The following is a 26,423-nucleotide window of genomic DNA, read 5'->3' as shown; positions in this document are numbered from 1 at the left end:
TGGCCTCGTTGTCCTCCAACCCTTGGTCCCCGTTGTCCCCAAGCCTTGGTCTCATTGTCCCTCAACCCTTGGTCCTCATTGTCCCCCAGGCCTTGGCCTTCGTTGTCCCCCAGCCCTTGGTCCCCGTTGTCCCCCAACCCTTGGCCCTCGTTGTCCTCCAACCCTTGGTCCCTGTTGTCCTCCAACCCTTGGTCCCTGTTGTCCTCCAACCCTTGGTCCTCGTTGTCCCCCAGCCCTTGGCCCTCGTTGTCTGCCAGCCCTTGGTCCTCGTTGTCCCCCAACCCTTGGCCTCATTGTCCTCCAACTTTGGTACCTGTTGTCCTCCAACCCTTGGCCTCGTTGTCCCCAACCCTTGGCCTCATTGTTCTCCAACCTTTGGTCCTCGTTGTCCCCCAACCTTGGTCCTCGTTGTCCCCCAGGCCTTGGCCTTCGTTGTCCTCCAACTTTAGACCCCGTTGTCCTCCAACCCTTGGTCCCTGTTGTCCTCCAACCCTTGGTCCCTGTTGTCCTCCAACCCTTGGTCCTCGTTGTCCTCCAACCCTCGGTCCCCGTTGTCCCCCAACCCTCGGTCCTCGTTGTCCCCCAACCCTCGGTCCTCGTTGTCCCCCAACCCTTGGTCCTCGTTGTCCCCCAGCCCTTGGTCCTCATTGTCCCCCAACCCTTGGCCCTCGTTGTCCCCCAACCCTTGGCCCTCGTTGTCCCCAACCCTTGGCCCTCGCGTTACGCCCCGGAGAAGGTCTCCACCCCTCCGTCTCCACCCTCCTAACGCCCCACCTCACCTTCACCCCCTCCCCTTAGCACCATCACGCCGGTGGTGGGGAAGAAACGCAAGCGCAACGCCTCCTCCGACAACTCGGACGCCGAGGTGATGCCGGCGCAGTCGCCGCGGGAGGAAGAAGAAACCAGCGTGCAGGTACGGAGACGCCGCCGCCGTCGCCGCCGGCGGGGGGGATCCGCCTCGTTTCCGCCGGCGGGGAGGACCTCGTCTTGTCCCCCTTTTTCTCCTTCCAGAAGCGACGGTCGAATCGACAGGTCAAGCGTAAGAAGTACACGGAAGATTTGGATATCAAGATCACCGATGATGAGGAGGATGAAGAGTTGGATGTGACCGGACCCGTCCGACCCGAGCAGCTCCCGGTCCCGCAGCCGCCCGCCCCGGAGCCGGAGCCGGAGGGGGAGACGTTGCCCTCCATGCAGTTTTTTGTGGTGGGGGTCTTGGTTTTGTCTCCTTAGATGTTCTCCGTGGTGTCCGCCGTGTTCTTCCTCACCTTTTTCCTTCTCTTTCCGCCATCGTCTTCATCAATTCTTTTCCCCCATCTCCAGGAAAACCCCAGCGAGGAGGACGCGGCCATCGTGGACAAGGTCCTCTCCATGAGGGTGGTGAAGAAAGAGGTGAGGGACCCCCACGGTGGTGGTGGTGGTGGTGGGGGGGGTCTTATGCCGGCGTTTTGCCCACGTTGACGTCCCACCTGCTTCTCCGCAGCTTCCGTCGGGGCAGTTGACGGAGTCGGAGGAGTTTTTCGTCAAATACAAGAACTAGTAGGTGACCTCGTGAGGTGGGATCGGTGGCGGCGGTGGTGGTGGGGGGTTGTCCCCTGGGTTCAACGGCACGTTTGGACCCTCGTCACCTACCGGGTGGGCTCCTCGTTGGGCCACGACGTTGGGTTGAGCTCTACGAACCCAACGGAGGGGACGCGTGGCCGAGCCCGACGCTCGCCGCCCTGGGCGGCGGGGACAACTCGTCGACGTCTCCTACGACGAGGCGGGTCTCGAGAACGGGGTTTTTCTTGCGCCGGCGTCGCTCGAAAACGGCTTTTTTTGACCCCAAAGAACTTCACCGGGGAAGGGGGGGAGAGGTTTTGGCACGTGGACGTGACGCTTTGTCCCGCTCCACCTCCCCAGCTCCTATCTCCACTGCGAGTGGGCCACCATCGACCAACTGGAGAAGGACAAGAGGATCCACCAGAAACTGAAACGTTTCAAGACGAAGATGACTCAGATGCGCCATTTCTTCCACGAGGTGCTGCTTTCGAGGGAGGGGTTTTGGGGGGAGGGTCTAGAAATTTGGGGAGACCTCTCACCGCTCCCCCCCCCCGACCCCCGAAGGATGAAGAACCCTTCAACCCCGACTACGTGGAGGTGGACCGCATCTTGGATGAGTCTCACAGCGTCGACAAGGACAACGGGGAGGTGAGGACGGGGGCGGCGGTGGTGGTGGTGGACCCCCTCGTCCCCCAAAATGGGGTTCCTCCTCACCGACACCCCCATTTTTTTTTTTTTTTTGTGTGTGTCCCCCCCACTCTGGTTGCAGCCGGTGGTCTACTACCTGGTGAAGTGGTGCTCCCTACCCTACGAGGACAGCACTTGGGAGCTCAAGGAGGACGTAGACGAGGGGAAGATCGGAGAATTCAAGCGCATCCAAGCCCGACACCCGGAACTCAAGCGTTTGGTGAGCGTCCAGGTCCTCTCCCACCTCCCCGCCTCGTCCCTCCCCTCAATTTGGGCAACCGCCGTGTCTTCTCCGGCCCCTACTTTTCTCCCCAGCCCCGTCCCCAAGCCGGTTCCTGGAAGAAGTTGGAGCTCTCCCACGAGTACAAGAATCACAACCAGCTTCGCGAATATCAACTGGAGGGGGTCAACTGGTTGCTCTTCAACTGGTACAACAGGCGAGTGGTGGGACGGGATGGTGGGGACACGCAGGGGACGTTGCCACCCCGCCCCGACGACCAACCGGCCACCTTCTTCGCCTCCCCGCAGGCAGAACTGCATCTTGGCCGACGAGATGGGCTTGGGTAAGACCATCCAGTCCATCGCCTTCTTGCAAGAGGTCTACAACGTTGGCATCCGCGGTCCTTTCTTGGTCATCGCCCCGCTCTCCACCATCACCAACTGGGAACGGGAGTTCAATACCTGGACGGAGATGAACAGCATCGTCTACCACGGCAGCTTGGCTTCCCGGCAGATGATCCAACAGTACGAGATGTACTGCAAGGACTCGCGGGTAGGGTGGCTTTGATGGTTCTTGATCTCGGGACCTTCCCAAAAACCTCTTCTCGAGCTTTGAGAACGAGGTTGGAGCCACCTTCATCTCCACCCCAGGGTCGTCTCATCCCCGGAGCCTACAAGTTTGACGCGCTCATCACCACCTTCGAGATGATCCTCTCCGACTGCCCCGAGCTACGGGAGATCGAGTGGCGTTGCGTCATCATCGACGAGGCCCACCGCCTGAAGAACCGCAACTGCAAGTTGCTTGACAGCCTCAAGCACATGGACCTGGTGAGAGATGGGGTGGGAATGGAGAAGGAGACAGGGGACGGGGAGACCCCGACTCCTCTCCGGGGTGGTAGAGCTGGGGTTCCCTGAAGGTGCGTGTGGGGTCTTGGTTGCATCTGGAGATGTTTGGGCTCATCCCCTGCCCCAGGGGATGGCCCTGAAGGTGCGTGTGGGGTCTTGGTTGCATCTGGAGATGTTTGGGCTCATCCCCTGCCCCAGGGGATGGCCCTGAAGGTGCGTGTGGGGTCTTGGTTGCATCTGGAGATGTTCCACACCCCAAGGGATGGTCCTGAAGGTACGTGTGGGGTCTTGGTTGCATCTGGAGATGTTTGGGCTCATCTCCTCCCCCAGGGGATGGCCCTGAAGGTGCGTGTGGGGTCTTGGTTGCATCTGGAGATGCTTGGGCCTGTTCCACACCCCAAGGGATGGTCCTGAAGGTGCGTGTGGGGTCTTGGGTGCATCTGGAGATGTTTGGGCTCATCCCCTGCCCCAGGGGATGGCCCTGAAGGTGCGTGTGGGGTCTTGGTTGCATCTGGAGATGCTTGGGCCTGTTCCACACCCCAAGGGATGGTCCTGAAGGTGCGTGTGGGGTCTTGGTTGCATCTGGAGATGTTTGGGCCTGTTCCACACCCCAGGGGATGGCCCTGAAGGTGTGTGTGGGGCCTTGGTTGCATCTGGAGATGTTTGGGCCTGTTCCACACCCCAAGGGATGGTCCTGAAGGTGCGTGTGGGGTCTTGGTTGCATCTGGAGATGTTTGGGCTCATCCCCTGCCCCAGGGGATGGTCCTGAAGGTGCGTGTGGGGTCTTGGTTGCATCTGGAGATGTTTGGGCCTGTTCCACACCCCAGGGGATGGCCCTGAAGGTGTGTGTGTGGCCTTGGTTGCATCTGGAGATGTTTGGGCTCATCCCCTCCCCCAGGGGATGGCCCTGAAGGTGCGTGTGGGGTCTTGGTTGCATCTGGAGATGTTTGGGCCTGTTCCACACCCCAGGGGATGGTCCTGAAGGTGCGTGTGGGGTCTTGGTTGCATCTGGAGATGTTTGGGCCTGTTCCACACCCCAAGGGATGGTCCTGAAGGTGCCTGTGGGGTCTTGGTTGCATCTGGAGATGTTTGGGCTCATCCCCTGCCCCAAGGGATGGTCCTGAAGGTGCGTGTGGGGCCTTGGTTGCACCTGGAGATGTTTGGGCGTGTTCCACACCCCAGGGGATGGCCCTGAAGGTGCGTGTGGGGCCTTGGTTGCATCTGGAGATGTTTGGGCCTGTTCCACACCCCAGGGGATGGCCCTGAACGTGTGTGTGTGGCCTTGGTTGCATCTGGAGATGTTTGGGCTCATCCCCTCCCCCAGGGGATGGCCCTGAAGGTGCGTGTGGGGTCTTGGTTGCATCTGGAGATGTTTGGGCCTGTTCCACACCCCAGGGGATGGTCCTGAAGGTGCGTGTGGGGTCTTGGTTGCATCTGGAGATGTTTGGGCTCATCCCCTGCCCCAAGGGATGGTCCTGAAGGTGCGTGTGGGGCCTTGGTTGCATCTGGAGATGTTTGGGCCTGTTCCACACCCCAAGGGATGGTCCTGAAGGTGCGTGTGTGGTCTTGGTTGCATCTGGAGATGTTTGGGTTCATCCCCTGCCCCAGGGGATGGTCCTGAAGGTGCGTGTGGGGTCTTGGTTGCATCTGGAGATGTTTGGGCCTGTCCCATGCCTGCCCCACCCCAAGCCCTAACGTTCTGCACCCCCTGGTCATCAGGAACACAAAGTCCTCTTGACGGGCACCCCGCTCCAAAACACGGTGGAAGAGCTCTTCAGCCTCCTGCACTTCCTGGAGCCCTCCCAGTTCCCTTCTGAAGCAGAGTTCCTCAAGGACTTTGGGGACCTCAAGACGGAGGAGCAGGTGAGAACATCGGGAGGACCCCGGACCCTTCCCCGCTCACCTGGGTCCTACCTGGCCCGTGGTGACTTCTCCCCGCTGGTGCCACCCGCAGGTGCAGAAGCTCCAGGCCATCCTCAAGCCCATGATGCTCCGTCGGTTGAAGGAGGATGTGGAGAAGAACTTGGCGCCCAAGCAAGAGACCATCATTGAGGTGGAGTTGACCAACATTCAGAAGAAGTACTACCGGGCCATCTTGGAGAAGAACTTCTCCTTCCTCTCCAAAGGCGCCGGTCACACCAACATGCCCAACCTACTCAACACCATGATGGAGCTGCGCAAGTGCTGCAACCACCCCTACCTCATCAACGGTGAGGAACCAGGGCTGGCCAAGGGCGTGGTGGGGTGTCTCTCATCTTCCCACCACCGATGGACAACCTCGGGGGTCAACACCACCCCGTCCCTGGTTCTCCTGGCCTTGCCCTTTCTTCCACCGAGGACTTGGTGGCCTCTTGGATCTGGGGGTTTCTCTTCCCCGACCTCCGTAGAGCTGCCTGGTGGCCTCAAAGTCATGGTGGAGGAGATCCTCCAGCTCATCTAGTTGGGCTTTGATGCCCCTCAAGTCTTGTTTTGGTGGGGTGTCTCTTGAGAAGGTCTCGCGCGCCACCTCGGCCACCCCACTGACTGTCCCGTCCCCACCCGACAGGCGCGGAGGAGAAGATCTTGGCCGAATTTCGGGAGTCTTGCCACCACCACGTCCCCCACGACTTCCATCTCCAGGCCATGGTCCGCTCGGCCGGCAAGCTGGTGCTCATCGACAAGCTGCTGCCCAAGCTGAAGGCCGGCGGCCACAAGGTGCTCATCTTCTCCCAGATGGTGCGATGCCTCGACATCTTGGAGGACTACCTCATCCAGAAGAGGTGAGAGGTGGGACGACGGGTGGCCCGGGGAGGCGGGGGGGGACACCCTCGTGCCTTCCTTCCGACGTGGTTTTGGTGACCCCCGTAGGTACCTCTACGAACGGATCGATGGCCGGGTACGGGGCAACCTACGGCAGGCCGCCATCGACCGCTTCAGCAAGCCCGACTCGGATCGCTTCGTCTTCCTCCTCTGCACGCGGGCGGGTGGCTTGGGCATCAACCTCACCGCCGCCGACACCTGCATCATCTTCGATTCCGATTGGAACCCCCAAAACGATCTCCAGGTAAGCCACCGGGTCCCACCTCACCGCCGCCGGCTCGGCGTGAGGTGACCTTCATCCCGAGCTCACCCGTCCATCTTCTTTCTCCAGGCCCAAGCGCGATGTCACCGGATCGGGCAGAGCAAGGCGGTGAAGGTCTACCGCCTCATCACGCGTAACTCCTACGAGCGGGAGATGTTCGATAAGGCCAGCCTCAAGTTGGGGCTTGACAAGGCGGTGCTGCAGTCCATGAGCGGACGTGAGGGCAACATCGCGGGGGTAAGGGGGGGTCTTCCAAGGGAAAGAGGGCGCGAAGATCTTGGGAATGAGGGAGACGGGGCGTGAAGACCAAGGGGATGAGGTCTTCCAAGGGAAATGGGGTGTGAGGACCCCATGGATGGGGTTCTCCAAGGGAAACGGGGTTTGAAGACCACAGGGAATGAGCTCTTCCAAGGGAAATAGGGTTTGAAGACCCCACGGATGGGGTTCTCCAAGGGAAACAGGGTGTGAAGACCATGGGGATGGGGTCTTCCAAGGGAAATGGGGTTTGAAGACCCCATGGATGGGTTTCCTCCAAGGGAAACGGGGTGTGAAGACCACGGGGATGGGGTCTTCCAAGGGAAATGGGGTGTGAAGACCCCATGGATGGGTTTCCTCCAAGGGAAACGGGGTGTGAAGACCACGAGGATGGGGTCTTCCAAGGCAAACAGGGTTTGAAGACCCCATGGATGGTGTTCTCCAAGGGAAACAGGGTGTGAAGACCCCATGGATGGGGTCTTCCAAGGGAAACGGTGTGTGAAGACCACAGGGATGGTGTTCTCCAAGGGAAATGGGGTGTGAAGACCACGGGGATGAGGTCTTCCAAGGGAAATGGGGTGTGAGGACCCCATGGATGGTGTTCTCCAAGGGAAACGGGGTTTGAAGACCCCATGGATGGGGTTCCTCCAAGGGAAATGGGGTGTGAAGACCATGGGGATGGTGTTCTCCAAGGGAAACGGGGTTTGAAGACCCCATGGATGGTGTTCTCCAAGGGAAACAGGGTGTGAAGACCCCATGGATGGGGTTTGAAGACCACGGGGATGGTGTTCTCCAAGGGAGATGGGGTGTGAAGACCATGGGGATGAGGTCTTCCAAGGGAAACGGGGTTTGAAGACCCCATGGATGGTGTTCTCCATGGGAAACGGGGTGTGAAGACCACAGGGAATGAGCTCTTCCAAGGGAAACGGGGTTTGAAGACCCCATGGATGGTGTTCTCCAAGGGAAACAGGGTGTGAAGGCCCCATGGATGGGGTTCTCCAAGGGAAACGGGGTTTGAAGACCACATGGATGGGGTTCCTCCAAGGGAAATGGGGTGTGAAGACCACAGGGAATGAGCTCTTCCAAGGGAAATGGGGTTTGAAGACCCCATGGATGGTGTTCTCCAAGGGAGATGGGGTGTGAAGACCCCATGGATGGTGTTCTCCAAGGGAAACGGGGTGTGAAGACCACGAGGATGGGTTCCTCCAAGGGAAATGGGGTGTGAGGACCCCATGGATGGTGTTCTCCAAGGGAAACGGGGTGTGAAGACCCCATGGATGGGGTTCCTCCAAGGGAAATGGGGTGTGAAGACCATGGGGATGGGGTTCTCCAAGGGAAACGGGGTTTGAAGACCCCATGGATGGTGGTTCTCCAAGGGAAACAGGGTGTGAAGACCCCATGGATGGGGTTTGAAGACCACGGGGATGGTGTTCTCCAAGGGAGATGGGGTGTGAAGACCATGGGGATGAGGTCTTCCAAGGGAAACGGGGTTTGAAGACCCCATGGATGGTGTTCTCCAAGGGAAACGGGGTGTGAAGACCATGGGGATGGGGTCTTCCAAGGGAAACGGGGTTTGAAGACCCCATGGATGGTGTTCTCCAAGGGAAACGGCGTATGAAGACCATGGGGATGGGTTTCCTCCAAGGGAAACGGGGTGTGAAGACCACGGGGATGAGGTTCTCCAAGCGAGATGGGGTGTGAAGACCAGGGGGATGGGGTCTTTCAAGGGAAACGGGGCGTGAAGACCACGGGGATGACGTTCTCCAAGGGGACCACGTTGTGAAGACCCTACTCTTGAGGGACGCGGGGCTTGGGGGTGGTTTGGGATGGGGCCTGAAGGTTGGCTTCCTGCCTCGCCCCACGTTCACCCCTCTTGTCCACCCTCCCGGCAGATCCAGCAGTTCTCCAAAAAGGAGATCGAGGACCTGCTGCGCAAGGGGGCCTACGCGGCCATCATGGAAGAGGACGACGAAGGTTCCAAGTTCTGCGAGGAGGACATAGACCAGATCCTGCTGCGCCGCACCACCACCATCACCATCGAGAGCGAGGGGAAGGGTTCCACCTTCGCCAAGGTATCTCCACGTGCTTTTTCCACCGGTGACGGGGCTGGTGGGGGGGGGGGGGGGGGGGGACGGGGGACATGTCCCACCTCGGAGATGCGGGTGAACATCTCCATCTTCTCGTCCAACCCCAGGCGAGCTTCGTGGCCTCCGAAAACCGCACCGACATCGCCTTGGATGACCCCAATTTCTGGCAGAAGTGGGCCAAGAAAGCCGACCTGGACCTGGACCTGCTGAACAGCAAGGTTGGAGGAGACAACCGTGGGGTGGGGTGGGGTGGGGTGTGGTGGGGCAGCTCCTGATGGGTCTTCTCCATCCCGGCGTCCAGAACAACCTGGTGATCGACACGCCGCGGGTGCGCAAGCAGACGCGGCACTTCAGCACGCTTCGGGACGACGATCTGGTGGAGTTCTCGGACCTGGAGAGCGAGGACGAGGAGAGACCTCGGTCTCGTCGCCACGACCGGCACCACCACGCTTTGCACCACGCCTACGGTCGCACCGACTGCTTCCGCGTGGAGAAACATCTGCTGGTCTACGGGTGAGGATGGGCTTGGGTCCAGCTCTGCTGTGGTGGCAACCACGGGGAGGTTCTTGGTGGAGAAAGCAGGTCAGGGCCAGCTGTAGGTGTGCTCTGGTGGCAACCATGAGCAGATGCTTGGTGGAGAAGGCAAACCAGCTCCAGGTCTACTGTGGTGGCAACCATGAGTAGAAGCTTGGTGGAGAAGGCAAACCAGGTCCAGGTTTGCCTGGTGGCAACCACGGGGAGGTTCTTGGTGGGGAGAGCAGACCACCAGGTCCAGCTGCAGGTGTGCTCTGGTGGCAACCATGAGCAGATGCTTGGTGGAGAAGGCAAACCAGGTCCAGCTCTTCTCTGGTGGCAACCATGAGCAGATGCTTGGTGGAGAAGGCAAACCAGGTCCAGCTCTTCTCTGGTGGCAACCATGAGCAGAAGCTTGGTGGAGAAGGCAGACCAGGTCCAGCTCTTCTCTGGTGGCAACCATGAGCAGAAGCTTGGTGGAGAAGGCAAACCAGGTCCAGCTCTTCTCTGGTGGCAACCATGAGCAGAAGCTTGGTGGAGAAGGCAAACCAGGTCCAGGTCTGCTGTGGTGGCAACCACGGGGAGGTTCTTGGTGGGGAGAGCAGACCAGGTCCAGCTGCAGGTGTGCTCTGGTGGCAACCATGAGCAGATGCTTGGTGGAGAAGGCAAACCAGGTCCAGCTCTGCTGTGGTGGCAACCACGGGGAGGTTCTTGGTGGAGAAAGCAGGTCAGGGCCAGCTGTAGGTGTGCTGTCGTGGCAACCATGAGCAGATGCTTGGTGGAGAAGGCAAACCAGGTCCAGGTTTGCCTGGTGGCAACCACGGGGAGGTTCTTGGTGGGGAGAGCAGACCACCAGGTCCAGCTGTAGGTGTGCTGTGGTGGCAACCATGAGTAGAAGCTTGGTAGAGAAGGCAGACCAGGTCCAGCTCTTCTCTGGTGGCAACCATGAGCAGAAGCTTGGTGGAGAAGGCAAACCAGGTCTAGCTCTTCTCTGGTGGCAACCATGAGCAGAAGCTTGGTGGAGAAGGCAAACCAGGTCCAGGTCTGCTGTGGTGGCAACCACGGGGAGGTTCTTGGTGGGGAGAGCAGACCAGGTCCAGCTGCAGGTGTGCTCTGGTGGCAACCATGAGCAGATGCTTGGTGGAGAAGGCAGACCAGGTCCAGCTCTTCTCTGGTGGCAACCATGAGCAGAAGCTTGGTGGAGAAGGCAAACCAGGTCTAGCTCTTCTCTGGTGGCAACCATGAGCAGAAGCTTGGTGGAGAAGGCAAACCAGGTCCAGCTCTTCTCTGGTGGCAACCATGAGCAGAAGCTTGGTGGAGAAGGCAAACCAGGTCCAGGTCTGCTGTGGTGGCAACCACGGGGAGGTTCTTGGTGGGGAGAGCAGACCAGGTCCAGCTGCAGGTGTGGTCTGGTGGCAACCATGAGCAGATGCTTGGTGGAGAAGGCAGACCAGGTCCAGCTCTGCTCTGGTGGCAACCACAAGGAGATGCTTGGTGGAGAAGGCAAACCAGGTCCAGCTCTTCTCTGGTGGCAACCATGAGCAGAAGCTTGGTGGAGAAGGCAAACCAGGTCCAGCTCTGCTCTGGTGGCAACCACAAGGAGATGCTTGGTGGAGAAGGCAAACCAGGTCCAGCTCTGCTCTGGTGGCAACCATGAGCAGAAGCTTGGTGGAGAAGGCAAACCAGGTCCAGCTCTGCTGTGGTGGCAACCATGAGCAGAAGCTTGGTGGAGAAAGCAAACCAGGTCCAGCTCTGCTCTGGTGGCAACCACAAGGAGATGCTTGGTGGAGATGGATGCTGGGAGGTGGGTGCCACCCCGGCCGCTGACCCCTGTCCTCCACCACCAGCTGGGGCCGATGGCGGGAGATCCTGTCCCACGGGCGGTTCAAGCGACGTCTCTCGGAGCGAGACGTGGAGACCATCTGCCGGGCCATCCTGGTCTACTGCCTCCTCCACTACCGAGGTGACGAGAACATCAAAGGCTTCATCTGGGACCTCATCAGCCCCACCGAGAACGGCAAGGCCAAGGAGCTCCAAAACCACTCGGGTGAGGGTCTACAGGAATTTAGGGACAACCGGGGACCTCTTGAGGTCCCACCTTGACGTCTTTCTTCTTGTTCCACCGCTTTTCTCCAGGTCTTTCCATCCCGGTTCCTCGAGGTCGTAAGGGGAAGAAGGTCAAATCTCAAAGCACCTTTGATGTCCACAAAGCCGAGTGGATCCGCAAGTACAACCCCGACACCCTCTTCCAAGACGAGAGCTACAAGAAGCACCTCAAGCACCAATGCAACAAGTGGGTCAAGGTCTTCTTGGAGGTCTTCTTGGAGGTCTTCTTGGAGGTCTTCTTGGAGGTCTTCTTGGAGGTCTTCTTGGAGGTCTTCTTGGAGATCTCCTTGGAGATCTTCTTGGAGGTCTCCTTGGAGATCTCCCCAAACCCAACCCAATGGTTTCTTTTTGGTTGACCGCCCCATCCCATCATCTCCCAGGGTTCTGCTGAGGGTGCGGATGCTCTACTACCTGCGGCAGGAGGTGATTGGGGACCAGGCGGAGAAGGTGTTGGCCGGGGCGGTGGCCAGGTGAGTCCACACGACCTTCTTTGAGGTGCTCCAGGGTCTCTTTGAGGTGCTCCAGACCCTTTCTGGGGTGGTTTGAGGTGCTCCAGATCCTCGTTGAGGTGCTCCAGATCCTCATTGGGGTGCTCCAGCCCCACTACAAGGTGGTTTGAGGTGCTCCAGCCCCACTACAAGGTGGTTTGAGGTGCTCCAGCCCAACTTTGGGGTGCTCCAGACCCTCTTTGGGGTGCTCCAGCCCCAATATGAGGTGGTTTGAGGTGCTCCAGACCCAAATTGGGGTGCTCCAGCCCCAATATGAGGTGGTTTGAGGTGCTCCAGACCTTCTTCGGGCTGCTCTAGCCCCACTATGAGGTGGTTTGAGGTTCTCCAGAACATCTTTGGGGTGTCCTGGGGTGCTCCAGACCCTCTTTGGGGTGCTCCAGCCCCACTATATGAGGTGGTTTGAGGTGCTCCAGACCCTCTTGGAGGTGGTTTGGGGTGCTCCAGCCCAACTTTGGGGTGTCCTGGGGTGCTCCAGCCCCACTTTGGGGTGCTCCAGCCCCACTGTGAGGTGGTTTGAGGTGCTCCAGAACCTCTTGGAGGTGGTTTGAGGTGCTCCAGCTCAACTTTGGGGTGTCCTAGGGTGCTCCAGCCCCACTACGAGGTGGTTTGAGGTGCTCCAGACCTTCTTTGGGGTGCCCCAGCCCCAATTTTGGGTGCTCCAGCCCCACTACGAGGTGGTTTGAGGTGCTCCAGACCTTCTTTAGGGTGTCCCAGCCCCAAGTTTGGGTGCTCCAGCCCCACTATGAGGTGGTTTGGGGTGCTCCAGCCCAACTTTGGGGTGTCCTGGGGTGCTCCAGCCCCACTACGAGGTGGTTTGAGGTGCTCCAGACCCTCTTGGAGGTGGTTTGAGGTGCTCCAGCCCAACTTTAGGGTGTCCTAGGGTGCTCCAGTCCAACCTTGGGGTGTTCCAGCCCCTCTTTGGGGTGCTCCAGAGCCTCTTTGGGGTGTCTTGGGGTGCTCCAGCTCAACTTTGGGATGTCCTGGGGTGCCCCAGCCCCAATTTGAGGTTCTCCAGCCCTACTATGAGGTGGTTTGGGGTGCTCCAGCCCAAATTTGGGGTGCTCCAGCTCCTCTTTGAGGTGGTTTGAGGTGCTCCAGCCCCTCTTTGGGGTGCTCCAGCCCAAATTTGAGGTGCTACAGCCCCTCTTTGAGGTGGTTTGGGGTGCTCCAGCCCCTCTTTGGGGTGCTCCAGCCCCAATTTGGGGTGCTCCAGCCCCTCTTTGAGGTGATTTGGGGTGCTCCAGACCTTCTTTGGGGTGCCCCAGCCCCAATTTTGGGTGCTCCAGCCCCACTATGAGGTGGTTTGAGGTGCTCCAGCCCCTCTTTGAGGTGGTTTGGGGTGCTCCAGCCCAAATTTGAGGTGCTCCAGCCCCTCTTTGAGGTGGTTTGAGGTGCTCCAGACCTTCTTTGGGGTGCCCCAGCCCCAATTTTGGGTGCTCCAGCCCCACTATGAGGTGTTTTGGGGTGCTCCAGCCCAACTTTGGGGTGCTCCAGCCCAAATTTGAGGTGCTCCAGCCCCTCTTTGAGGTGGTTTGGGCTGCTCCAGACCTTCTTTGGGGTGCTCCAGCCCCAATTTTGGGTGCTCCAGCCCCTCTTTGAGGTGGTTTGGGGTGCTCCAGCCCCTCTTTGGGGTGCTCTAGCCCAAATTTGAGGTGCTCCAGCCCCTCTTTGAGGTGGTTTGAGGTGCTCCAGACCTTCTTTGGGGTGCCCCAGCCCCAATTTTGGGTGCTCCAGCCCCACTATGAGGTGTTTTGGGGTGCTCCAGCCCCTCTTTGGGGTGCTCCAGCCCAAATTTGAGGTGCTCCAGCCCCTCTTTGAGGTGGTTTGAGGTGCTCCAGCCCCTCTTTGGGGTGCTCCAGCCCAAATTTGAGGTGCTCCAGCCCCTCTTTGAGGTGATTTGGGGTGCTCCAGACCTTCTTTGGGGTGCTCCAGCCCAACTTTGGGGTGCTCCAGCCCCTCTTTGAAGTGGTTTGAGGTGCTCCAGCCCCTCTTTGGGGTGCTCCAGCCCCACTTCGGGACGTGCTGGGGTGCCTCAGCCCCACTTTGGGGTTCTCCAGAGCCTCTTTGGGCTGTCGTGGAGTGGCCCAGCCCCATTTTGGGGTACCCCTGACCCCCCCAACCCCCCCCCCCCCCCCCCCCCCCCAATCACCCCATTTCCCCGTCCCCCGACAGCGAGATCGACATCTGGTTCCCGCTGGTGGAGCAGCTGGAGGTACCGACCGCTTGGTGGGACGCCGAAGCCGACAAATCCCTCCTCATCGGGGTCTTCAAACACGGTACCTTGCGGAGGGGGAGCTAATTTTGGGGGGAAACCCGGCAGAATTGGGATCGTGACAGTATATACCCCCCCCCCCCCACATCCCCCTTTTTTTTTCGGGGAGCAGGCTACGAAAAATACAACACCATGCGCGCCGACCCCGCGCTCTGCTTCTTGGAGAAAGCCGGCCGCCCCGACGAGAAGGCTATCGCTGCCGAGCAGCGCTTGGATGTCGGGGAAGGGTGAGTTTGGGGGTACACCCCCCCCCCAAAAAAAAATTTGGGGTGCCCCAGCCTCTTTTTAGGGGGCTCTGGATTCTCTTTGGGAGGTCCTGGGGTGCTCCAGCCCTTCTTAGGGGGGGCTTTGGGGTGCTCCGGTCTCGCTTTGGGGTGCTCCAAAGCTTCTCTGGGGGGACTTGGGGTGCTCCAGCCGATTTTTGGGGTGCTCCAGCCCCTCTTTGGGGGGACTTGGGGTGCCCCAGCCCCTCTTTGGGGGGCTTTGGGGTGCCCCAGCCCCTTTTTGGGGTGTTTGAGCCCCTTTTTGGGGTGTCCTGGGGTGCTCCAGCCCCTCTCTGGGGGGCTTTGGGGTGCCCCAGCCCCTTTTTGGGGTGCTCCAGCCCCTCTCTGGGGGGACTTGGGGTGCCCCAGCCCCTCTTTGGGGGGCTTTGGGGTGCCCCAGCCCCTTTTTGGGGTGTTCGAGCCCCTCTTTGGGGTGTCCTGGGGTGCTCCAGCCCCTTTTTGGGGTGCCCCAGCCCCTCTCTGGGGGGGCTTTGGGGTGCCCCAGCCCCTTTTTAGGGTGCCCCAGCCCCTTTTTGGGGTGCTCCAGCCCCTCTTTGGGGTGTCCTGGGGTGCTCCAGCCCCTTTTTGGGGTGCCCCAGCCCCTCTCTGAGGGGCTTTGGGGTGCCCCAGCCCCTTTTTGGGGTGCTCCAGCCCCTCTTTGGGGTGTCCTGGGGTGCTCCAGCCCCTCACTGGGGAGCTTTGGGGTGCCCCAGCCCCTCTCTGAGGGGATTTGGGGTGCCCCAGCCCCTCTTTGGGGTGTCCTGGGGTGCCCCAGCCCCTTTTTGGGGTGCTCCAGCCCCTCTCTGAGGGGATTTGGGGTGCCCCAGCCCCTCTTTTGGGGGGCTCTGACCCCTCTCTGGGGGGCTTTGGGGTGCTCTAGCCCCTTTTTGGGGTGTCCCGACCCCTCTCAGGGGGGATTTGGGGTGCCCCAGCCCCATTTTGGGGTGTCCTGGGCTGCCCCAGGCCCCTCTTAGGGGGGCTTTGGGGTGCCCCAGCCCCATTTTAGGGTGTCCTGGGCTGCCCCAGCCCCTCTTTGGGGGGTCCCGACCCCACTAGGGGGGGCTTTGGGGTCCCCCCAGCCCCACTTTAGGGTCCCCAGCCCCACTTTGGGGTCCCCCCAGCCCCATTTTGGGGTTCCCCTGTTCCCCGCAGCCCCACTTCGGGGTCCCCCCAATCCCCCCAACCCTACTTTAGGATCCCCCCCACACCCCCCCCCCCTCTTTCAGGGCCCCCCCCCCTCTTTCAGGAACCCTCCCCCCTCTTTCAGGGACACCCCCCCCTTTTTGGGGACCCCCCCTCATTTTCGGGGACCCCCCCCCTCACCCCCTAATTTTTGGGGTGCCGATGATGACCACGCCATGCTAATACCGACCGGCTTTTGGCCGGGATGAGTTCAACCTCTTCAAGGACTGAGGCCCCCCCCCCCCCGGGGGGGTGTGGGGGTATTTTTGGGGGGGCTCAGGGTGGGTTTTTTTGGGGGGTGTCGGGGTATTTTGGGGGACACCCCCCCCCCCTCTTCATCGTTGTCCCCCGCAGCGTGGATTTCGATAAGGATTGCGAGGACCCCGAATATAAACCCCTCCCGGGGACGGCCAAGGAGGTGGACGACGAGGTGAGGACGAAACGGGGGGCCCTCCCCCTCCCCCCCCCCTTTTACCTCTCCCCTCCCCCCCCCCAAAATCTGCACCCCCAAAATTTGGGGGGGGGGGGGCTGGGGGTGACTTTCACACCCCCCCCCCCCCCCCAATTTCAGGCCGACCCCCTGATGCTGCTGGACGAGGAGATCTCGGTGGTGGACGGGGACGAAGGTAATGGGGGGGGGGATCCCCCAGCCCTATAGGGTTTCTCTATAGGGTTGTCCCTATGGAGAGCCCCAGTCCTATAGGATGGCTCTGCCCTATAGCAGCCCAGGGCTGTCCCTGACCGCCCCCCCCCCCCCTTCCCATAGGGAGCTTTGTTACTATAGGATGGTTCTCTCCTACATCTTTGGGGGACCCTGAGGAGATCCATAGGACCCCAAGCGGATCCATAGGACCCCAAGGAGATCCATAGGACCCCAAGAAGGCCCATAGGACCCCAAGGAGATCCATAGGACCCCAAGAAGGCCCATAGGACCCTGAGGAGATCCATAGGACCCCAAACAGATCCATAGGACCCCAAGGAGATCCATAGGACCCCAAGAAGGCCCCTAGGACCCAAAGCAGATCCATAGGACCCCAAGAAGGCCCATAGGACCCTGAGGAGATCCATAGGACCCAAAGCAGATCCATAGGACCCCAAGAAGGCCCATAGGACCCAAAGCAGATCCATAGGACCCCAAGGAGATCCATAGGACCCCAAGAAGGCCCATAGGACCCCAAGCAGATCCATAGGACCCCAAGGAGATCCATAGGACCCCAGGGAGGCCCATAGGAAACCAGGGAGACCCATAGGACCCCAGGGAGATCCATAAGACCCCTTGGGGTCACCCCTGATGGTATAGGAAGCCATATCTCTATAGAATGGCTCCCCCCTACATCCCTGTGGGACCCCAAGGAGATCCATAGGATCCCAGGGAGGCCCATAGGACCCCAAGGAGATCCATAGGACACAAAACAGACCCATAGGACCCCAGGGAGACCCATAGCATCCCTTGGGGCCACCCCTGATCCCATAGGAACCCCCATTTCTATAGGATGGCTCCCCCCTACATCTCCATGGGACCCCAGGGTGACCCATAGGACCCCGAGGAGACCCATAGGACCCTGCAGAGAGCCATAGGACCCCAGGGGGGGCCCATAGGACCCCAGGGAGACCCATAGGACCCCTTGGAGCCACCCCTGATCCCATAGGAACCCCCATTTCTATAGGATGGCTCCTCCCTATATCCCCATAGGACCCCAAGGAGATCCATAGGACACCAAGGAGACCCATAGGACCCCTTGGAGCCACCCCTGAACCCATAGGAACCCCCATTTCTATAGGATGGCTCCTCCCTACATCCCCATGGGACCCCAGGGAGACCCATAGGACCCCTTGGGGCCACCCCTGATCCCATAGGAACCCCCATTTCTATAGGATGGCTCCTCCCTACATCCCCATGGGACCCCAAGGAGATCCATAGGACCCCTTGGAGCCACCCCTGATCCCATAGGAACCCCCATTTCTATAGGATGGCTCCTCCCTATATCCCCATAGGACCCCAAGGAGATCCATAGGACCCCAAGGAGACCCATAGGACCCCTTGGAGCCACCCCTGAACCCATAGGAACCCCCATTTCTATAGGATGGCTCCTCCCTACATCCCCATGGGACCCCAAGGAGATCCATAGGACCCCAGGGAGACCCATAGGACCCCTTGGGGCCACCCCTGATCCCATAGGAACCCCCATCTCTATAGGTTGGCTCTCCCCTACATCCCTGTGGGACCCCAGGGAGGCCCATAGGACCCCAAGGGGACCCATAGGACCCCTTGGGGCCACCCCTGAACCCATAGGAACCCCCATTTCTATAGGATGGCTCCTCCCTACATCCCCATGGGACCCCAGGGAGACCCATAGGACCCCTTGGGGCCACCCCTGATCCCATAGGAACCCCCATTTCTATAGGATGGCTCCTCCCTACATCCCCATAGGACCCCAGGGAGACCCATAGGACCCCTTGGAGCCACCCCTGATCCCATAGGAACCCCCATTTCTATAGGATGGCTCCTCCCTATATCCCCATAGGACCCCAAGGAGATCCATAGGACCCCAAGGAGACCCATAGGACCCCTTGGGGCCACCCCTGAACCCATAGGAACCCCCATTTCTATAGGATGGCTCCTCCCTACATCCCCATGGGACCCCAGGGAGACCCATAGGACCCCTTGGGGCCACCCCTGATCCCATAGGAACCCCCATTTCTATAGGATGGCTCCTCCCTATATCCCCATAGGACCCCAGGGAGACCCATAGGACCCCTTGGAGCCACCCCTGATCCCATAGGAACCCCCATTTCTATAGGATGGCTCCTCCCTATATCCCCATAGGACCCCAAGGAGATCCATAGGACCCCAAGGAGACCCATAGGACCCCTTGGAGCCACCCCTGAACCCATAGGAACCCCCATTTCTATAGGATGGCTCCTCCCTACATCCCCATGGGACCCCAAGGAGATCCATAGGACCCCAGGGAGACCCATAGGACCCCTTGGGGCCACCCCTGATCCCATAGGAACCCCCATCTCTATAGGTTGGCTCTCCCCTACATCCCTGTGGGACCCCAGGGAGGCCCATAGGACCCCAAGGGGACCCATAGGACCCCTTGGGGCCACCCCTGAACCCATAGGAACCCCCATTTCTATAGGATGGCTCCTCCCTACATCCCCATGGGACCCCAGGGAGACCCATAGGACCCCTTGGGGCCACCCCTGATCCCATAGGAACCCCCATTTCTATAGGATGGCTCCTCCCTACATCCCCATAGGACCCCAGGGAGACCCATAGGACCCCTTGGAGCCACCCCTGATCCCATAGGAACCCCCATTTCTATAGGATGGCTCCTCCCTATATCCCCATAGGACCCCAAGGAGATCCATAGGACCCCAAGGAGACCCATAGGACCCCTTGGGGCCACCCCTGAACCCATAGGAACCCCCATTTCTATAGGATGGCTCCTCCCTACATCCCCATGGGACCCCAGGGAGACCCATAGGACCCCTTGGGGCCACCCCTGATCCCATAGGAACCCCCATTTCTATAGGATGGCTCCTCCCTATATCCCCATAGGACCCCAGGGAGACCCATAGGACCCCTTGGAGCCACCCCTGATCCCATAGGAACCCCCATTTCTATAGGATGGCTCCTCCCTATATCCCCATAGGACCCCAAGGAGATCCATAGGACCCCAAGGAGACCCATAGGACCCCTTGGGGCCACCCCTGAACCCATAGGAACCCCCATTTCTATAGGATGGCTCCTCCCTACATCCCCATGGGACCCCAGGGAGACCCATAGGACCCCTTGGGGCCACCCCTGATCCCATAGGAACCCCCATTTCTATAGGATGGCTCCTCCCTATATCCCCATAGGACCCCAGGGAGACCCATAGGACCCCTTGGAGCCACCCCTGATCCCATAGGAACCCCCATTTCTATAGGATGGCTCCTCCCTATATCCCCATAGGACCCCAAGGAGATCCATAGGACCCCAAGGAGACCCATAGGACCCCTTGGGGCCACCCCTGAACCCATAGGAACCCCCATTTCTATAGGATGGCTCCTCCCTACATCCCCATGGGACCCCAGGGAGACCCATAGGACCCCTTGGGGCCACCCCTGATCCCATAGGAACCCCCATTTCTATAGGATGGCTCCCCCCTACATCCTCATAGGACCCCAGGGAGACCCAGAGGACCCCGGGGGAGACCCATAGGACCCTGCAGAGACCCATAGGACCCCAGGGAGACCCATAGGACCCCAGGGGGGGCCCATAGGACCCCAAGGAGACCTATGGGACCCCAAAGGGCCCCCCTTGACCCTCTTTCTCCCCCCCCCCCCCCCCTCCCTAGGCCAACCCCCCCAACCGGGCCAACCCTTTTGGCCGCCGGGTTCGGTGCTGACGGCCCGGTTACGCCGGCTGATCACCGCCTGCCAGCGTTCCTACCAACGGGAACAGCTCCGGGTGGAGGCGGCCGAACGGGGAGACCGGCGCCGGCGCCGCTGCGAAGCCGCTTGCAAGCTCAAGGAGATGGCCAGGAGGGAGAAACAGCAGAGGTAGGGGGGGTTTTGGGGGGGCTGGGGGTCCTTGCGGGGGGCTTATCGGGTGCTGGGAGCCCACGTAGGGGCGTTTGGGGGTGCTGGGAGGTGATACAGGGGGATTTTGGGGTGCTGGGAGCTCGTGCAAGTGAGATTTGGGGTGTCAGGAGCCTGTGCAGGGGGATTTTGGGGGGCTGGGACTCCTTGAGGGGGGCTTATCGGGTGCTGGGAGCTGATACAGGGAGATTTTTGGGTGCTGGGAGGTGATAAAGGGGGATTTTGGGGTGCTGGGAGCTCGTGCAGGTGAGTTTTGGGGTGCTGGGAGCCTGTGCAGGGGGGGGTTGGGGTGCTGGGAGTGGATAAAACTGAGATTTGGGGTGCTGGGAGTTCATGCAGGTGAGTTTTGGGGTGCTGGGAGCTGATACAGGGGGATTCTGGGGTGCTGGGAGTTCGTGCAAGTGAGATTTGGGGTGCCAGGAGCCTGTGCAGGGGGGTTTTGGGGTGCCAGGAGCCTGTGCAGGGGGATTTGGGGGGGCTGGGACTCCTTGAGGGGGGCTTATCGGGTGCTGGGAGCCCACATAGGGGCGTTTGGGGGTGCTGGGAGGTGATACAGGGGGATTTTGGGGTGCTAAGAGCCTGTGCAGTGGGGTATTGGGGTGTCAGGAGCCTGTGCAGGGGGGGTTTGGGGGGCTGGGAGTCCTTGAGGGGGGCTTATCGGGTGCTGGGAGCCCACGTAGGGGCGTTTGGGGGTGCTGGGAGCTGATACAGGGGGATTTTGGGGTGCTGGGAGCTCATGCTGGTGAGTTTTGGGGTGCTGGGAGCTGATACAGGGGGGGTTTTGGGTGCTGGGAGCTGATACAGGGGGATTTTGGGGTGCTGGGAGCTCGTGCAGGTGAGATTTGGGGTGTCAGGAGCCTGTGCAGGGGGGTTTTGGGGGGCTGGGAGTCCTTGCGGGGGGCTTATCGGGTGCTGGGAGCCCACGTAGGGGCGTTTGGGGGTGCTGGGAGGTGATACAGGGGGATTTTGGGGTGCTAAGAGCCTGTGCAGTGAGGTATTGGGGTGCCAGGAGCCTGTGCAGGGGGATTTTGGGGGGCTGGGACTCCTTGAGGGGGGCTTATCGGGTGCTGGGAGCCCACGTAGGGGCGTTTGGGGGTGCTGGGAGCTCATGCTGGTGAGTTTTGGGGTGCTGGGAGCTCGTGCAGGTGAGTTTTGGGGTGCTGGGAGCTGATACAGGGGGGTTTTTTGGGTGCTGGGAGCTGATACAGGGGGATTTTGGGGTGCTGGGGGTTTGTTCAAGTGAGATTTGGGGTGTCAGGAGCCTGTGCAGGGGGATTTTGGGGGGCTGGGAGTCCTTGAGGGGGGCTTATCGGGTGCTGGGAGCCCACGTAGGGGCGTTTGGGGGTGCTGGGAGGTGATACAGGGGGATTTTGGGGTGCTGGGAGGTGATACAGGGGGATTTTGGGGTGCTAAGAGCCTGTGCAGTGGGGTATTGGGGTGCCAGGAGCTTGTGCAGGGGGATTTTGGGGGGCTGGGAGTCCTTGGGGGGGGGCTTATCGGGTGCTGGGAGCCCACGTAGGGGCGTTTGGGGGTGCTGGGAGCTCATGCTGGTGAGTTTTGGGGTGCTGGGAGTTCATGCAAGTGAGATTTGGGGTGCTGGGAGGTGATACAGAGGGATTTTGGGGTGCTGGGAGCTTGTGCAGGTGAGATTTGGGGTGTCAGGAGCCTGTGCAGGGGGATTTTGGGGGGCTGGGACTCCTTGAGGGGGGCTTATCGGGTGCTGGGAGCCCACGTAGGGGCGTTTGGGGGTGCTGGGAGCTCATGCTGGTGAGTTTTGGGGTGCTGGGAGCTCGTGCGGGTGAGTTTTGGGGTGCTGGGAGCTGATACAGGGGGATTTTGGGGTGCTAAGAGCCTGTGCAGTGGGGTATTGGGGTGCCAGGAGCCTGTGCAGGGGGATTTTGGGGGGCTGGGAGTGGATGCAAGTGAGTTTTGGGGTGCTGGGAGCTGATACAGGGGGATTTTGGGGTGCTGGGAGCTTGCACAGGTGAGTTTTGGGGTGCTGGGAGGTGATACAGAGGGATTTTGGGGTGCTGGTAGTTGGTGCAGGGGGGGGTTGGGGTGCTGGGAGCTCGTGCAGGTGAGTTTTGGGGTGCCGGGAGCCTGTGCAGGGGGGTTTTGGGGTGCAGGGACCGCATCCCTGGATTTTTGGGGTGCAAGGATCCCGTAACTGGTGGGTTTGGGGTGCAGGAAGCCCCATCCCTGGGATTTTGGGGTGCAGGACCCCATACCCGGCATTTTTGGGTGCAGGAACCCCATAACGGGTGTTTTTGGGGTGCAGACCCCCCATCCCTGGGATTTTGGGGAGCAAGGACCCCATAACGGGCATTTTTGGGGTGCAGGGACCCCACCCCTGGGATTTTGGGGTGCAGGGACCCCATAACTGGCTTTTTTGCGGTGCAAGACCCCATACCCGGCATTTTTGGGGTGCAGGAACCCCATAACTGGCATTTTTGGGGTGCAAAACCCCATACCCGGCATTTTTGGGGTGCAGGGACCCCATAACGGGTGGTTTTGGGGTGCAGGGACCCCCATCCCTGGGATTTTGGGGTGCAGGAACCCCATAACCGGCATTTTTGGGGTGCAGGCCACCCCATCCCTGGGATTTTGGGGTGCAGGAACCCCATACCTGGCATTTTTGGGGTGCAGGGACCCCATCCCTGGGATTTTGGGGTGCAAGGACCCCATAACGGGTGTTTTTGGGGTGCAGGAACCCCATAACTGGCATTTTGGGGTGCAGGGACCCCATAACTTGTTTTTGGGGTGCAGGAACCCCATACCTGGCATTTTTGGGGTGCAGGGACCCCATACCCGGCATTTTTGGGGTGCAGGAACCCCATCCCTGGGATTTTGGGGTGCAGGAACCCCATACCCGGCATTTTTGGGGTGCAGGAACCCCATACCTGGCATTTTTGGGGTGCAGGGACCCCATCCCTGGGATTTTGGGGTGCAAGGACCCCATACCCGGCATTTTTGGGGTGCAGGGACCCCCATCCCTGGGATTTTGGGGTGCAGGAACCCCATAACTTTTTTTGGGGTGCAAGGACTCCATAACGGGCATTTTTGGGGTGCAGGGACCCCATCCCTGGGATTTTTGGGCTGCAGGAACCCCATAAGAGCTGGTTTTGGGGTGCAAGACCCCATAACTGGCATTTTTGGGGTGCAGGAACCCCATAACTTGTTTTTGGGGTGCAGGCCCCCCCATCCCTGGGATTTTGGGGTGCAAGGACCCCATACCCGGCATTTTTGGGGTGCAGGGACCCCATCCCTGGGATTTTGGGGTGCAAGACCCCATACCCGGCATTTTTGGGGTGCAGGAACCCCATAACGGGTGTTTTTGGGGTGCAGGGACCCCACCCCTGGACATTTGGGGTGCAGGAACCCCATACCCGGCATTTTTGGGGTGCAGACCCCCCATCCCTGGGATTTTGGGGTGCAGGGACCCCATACCCGGCATTTTTGGGGTGCAGGGACCCCATCCCTGGGATTTTGGGGTGCAAGGACCCCATACCCGGCATTTTTGGGGTGCAGGCCACCCCATCCCTGGGATTTTGGGATGCAGGAACCCCATAACCGGCATTTTTGGGCTGCAGGAACCCCATACCCAGCATTTTTGGGGTGCAGGGACCCCATCCCTGGGATTTTGGGGTGCAGGGACCCCATACCCGGCATTTTTGGGGTGCAGGGACCCCACCCCTGGACATTTGGGGTGCAGGAACCCCATACCCGGCATTTTTGGGGTGCAGGGACCCCATAACCGGCATTTTTGGGGTGCAGGGACCCCATCCCTGGGATTTTGGGGTGCAGGGACCCCATAACAGGAGTTTTTGGGGTGCAGGGACCCCATACCCGACATTTTTGGGTGCAGGCCCCCCATACCCGGCATTTTTGGGGTGCAGGGACCCCATACCCGGCATTTTTGGGGTGCAGGAACCCCATCCCTGGGATTTTGGGGTGCAGGACCCCCATACCCGGCATTTTTGGGGTGCAGGACCCCCATACCCGGCATTTTTGGGGTGCAGGGACCCCATCCCTGGGATTTTGGGGTGCAGGAACCCCATACCCGGCATTTTTGGGGTGCAGGGACCCCATACCCGGCATTTTTGGGGTGCAGGGACCCCACCCCTGGGATTTTGAGGTGCAGGGACCCCATCCCTGGGATTTTGGGGTGCAAGGACCCCATACCCGGCATTTTTGGGGTGCAGGGACCCCACCCCTGGACATTTGGGGTGCAGGAACCCCATACCCGGCATTTTTGGGGTGCAAGACCCCATACCCAGCATTTTTGGGGTGCAGGCCCCCCATACCCGGCATTTTTGGGTGCAGGCCCCCCAAACCCGGCATTTTTGGGGTGCACCCCCCCCCTTCCCCCCCTCCCCCCCCCCCCCACCTATTTGGGGGTGTCCCCCCCCCTCCCTCACCCCCCTCCCCTCTCTTTGGGGGCGCAGGTGGACGCGGCGGGAACAGGCCGATTTCTACCGGGTGGCCTCCAGCTTCGGGGTGGAGTTTGACCCCGAGGGCGGGCGCTTCCGCTGGGGTCGCTTCCGCGCCTTGGCCGGGCTGGAGAAGAAGACGGACGAGAACCTCACCAAGTTCTTCCACGGTTTCGTCGCCATGTGCCGGCAGGTTTGCCGCCTGCCCCCCGCCCCCGGAGACGGTATGGGGGTGACCCCGATATTTTTTTTTGGGGGGGGGGGAGGGTACCCCGATATAGGCTGGAGGTTCCCGATGGAGTTGAGGACCTTCTCGGGAGGTTGGGGACGTTCCGATGGGGTCAGGGGCGTCTCCGGGGAGATAGGGAGCTGCTTTTGGGGTTGAGGAACGTCTCTGTGGGGTTGAGGAACATCTCCTTGAGGTTGAGGAACGTCTCCATGGGGTTGAGGAACGTCTCCATGGGGTTGAGGAACATCTCCATGGGGTTGAGGATGTCTCCATGGGGTTGAGGAACATCTCCTTGAGGTTGAGGATGTCTCCATGGGGTTGAGGAACATCTCCTTGAGGTTGAGGAACGTCTCCATGGGGTTGAGGAACGTCTCCGTGGGGTTGAGGAACATCTCCTTGGGGTTGGGGACGTCTCCGTGGGGGTTGAGGAACATCTCCTTGGGGTTGGGGACGTCTCCTTGGGGGTTGAGGAACATCTCCTTGGGGGTTGAGGAACATCTTCTTGAGGTTGAGGAACATTTCCGTGGGGTTGAGGAACATCTCCGTGGGGTTGGGGACGTCTCCATGGGGGTTGAGGAACGTCTCCGTGGGGTTGAGGAACATCTCCTTGGGGTTGGGGACGTCTCCGTGGGGGTTGAGGAACATCTCCTTGGGGTTGGGGACGTCTCCGTGGGGGTTGAGGAACATCTCCTTGGGGTTGAGGACGTCTCCATGGGGTTGGGGACCTCCCCGTGGGATTGGGGACATCCCCATGGAGATAGGGAGCTCCTTTTGGGGTTGAGGAACATCTCCGTGGGGGTTGGGGACATCCCCGTGGGGGTTGAGGGATATCTCCATGGGGGTTGAAGAGATCTCCATGGGGGTTGAGGACCTTCTCGTGAGGTTGGGGACGTTCCGATGGGGTCAGGGACGTCTCCGGGGAGATAGGGAGCTGCTTTTGGGGTTGAGGAACGTCTCCGTGGGGTTGAGGATGTCTCCATGGGGTTGAGGAACGTCTCCGTGGGGTTGAGGAACATCTCCGTGGGGTTGAGGAACGTCTCCTTGGGGTTGGGGACGTCTCCGTGGGGGTTGAGGAACATCTCCTTGGGGTTGAGGACGTCTCCATGGGGTTGGGGACCTCCCCGTGGGATTGGGGACATCCCCATGGAGATAGGGAGCTCCTTTTGGGGTTGAGGAACATCTCCGTGGGGGTTGAGGAACATCCCCGTGGGGGTTGAGGGATATCTCCATGGGGGTTGAGGACATCTCCGTGAGGTTGGGGACGTTCCGATGGGGTCAGGGACATCTCCGTGGAGATAGGGAGCTGCTTTTGGGGTTGAGGAACATCCCCGTGGGGGTTGAGGAACATCCCCGTGGGGTTGGGGACATCCCCGTGGGGGTTGAGGGATATCTCCATGGGGGTTGAGGACATCTCCGTGAGGTTGGGGACGTTCCGATGGGGTCAGGGACATCTCCGTGGAGATAGGGAGCTGCTTTTGGGGTTGAGGAACGTCTCCGTGGGGTTGAGGATGTCTCCGTGGGGGTTGAGGAACATCTCCTTGGGGTTGGGGACGTCTCCATGGGGTTGAGGACGTCTCCATGGGGTTGGGGACCTCCCCATGGGATTGGGGACATCCCCATGGAGATAGGGAG

At 60.3% G+C, this 26,423-nt stretch overlaps 1 protein-coding gene across 1 annotated transcript in view; it reads left to right on the top strand.

Moving 5' to 3' along the window:
- Window positions 1-26,423, top strand: part of CHD8 (chromodomain helicase DNA binding protein 8) — a 47,488-nt gene that overhangs the window by 9,632 nt on the left and 11,433 nt on the right. The window contains 27 exon segments of the mRNA XM_075489497.1: window positions 799-913; window positions 1,012-1,206; window positions 1,324-1,392; window positions 1,484-1,539; window positions 1,903-2,020; window positions 2,107-2,190; window positions 2,312-2,449; window positions 2,545-2,670; window positions 2,762-3,001; window positions 3,100-3,276; window positions 5,014-5,157; window positions 5,249-5,504; window positions 5,840-6,053; window positions 6,142-6,337; window positions 6,425-6,592; window positions 8,503-8,682; window positions 8,805-8,915; window positions 8,999-9,210; window positions 11,058-11,257; window positions 11,347-11,503; window positions 11,697-11,786; window positions 13,998-14,101; window positions 14,210-14,324; window positions 15,897-15,972; window positions 16,114-16,168; window positions 19,889-20,093; window positions 24,578-24,786. Coding sequence (XP_075345612.1) covers window positions 799-913; window positions 1,012-1,206; window positions 1,324-1,392; window positions 1,484-1,539; window positions 1,903-2,020; window positions 2,107-2,190; window positions 2,312-2,449; window positions 2,545-2,670; window positions 2,762-3,001; window positions 3,100-3,276; window positions 5,014-5,157; window positions 5,249-5,504; window positions 5,840-6,053; window positions 6,142-6,337; window positions 6,425-6,592; window positions 8,503-8,682; window positions 8,805-8,915; window positions 8,999-9,210; window positions 11,058-11,257; window positions 11,347-11,503; window positions 11,697-11,786; window positions 13,998-14,101; window positions 14,210-14,324; window positions 15,897-15,972; window positions 16,114-16,168; window positions 19,889-20,093; window positions 24,578-24,786 — 4,010 coding nt within the window.

Source organism: Mycteria americana, unplaced genomic scaffold (genome assembly GCF_035582795.1).
Source record: "Mycteria americana isolate JAX WOST 10 ecotype Jacksonville Zoo and Gardens unplaced genomic scaffold, USCA_MyAme_1.0 Scaffold_162, whole genome shotgun sequence".
NCBI classification, from domain to species: Eukaryota; Metazoa; Chordata; class Aves; order Ciconiiformes; family Ciconiidae; genus Mycteria; species Mycteria americana.
Note: the sequence above shows the minus strand (reverse complement) of the source record. Positions and strands in the feature narration are given on the sequence as shown.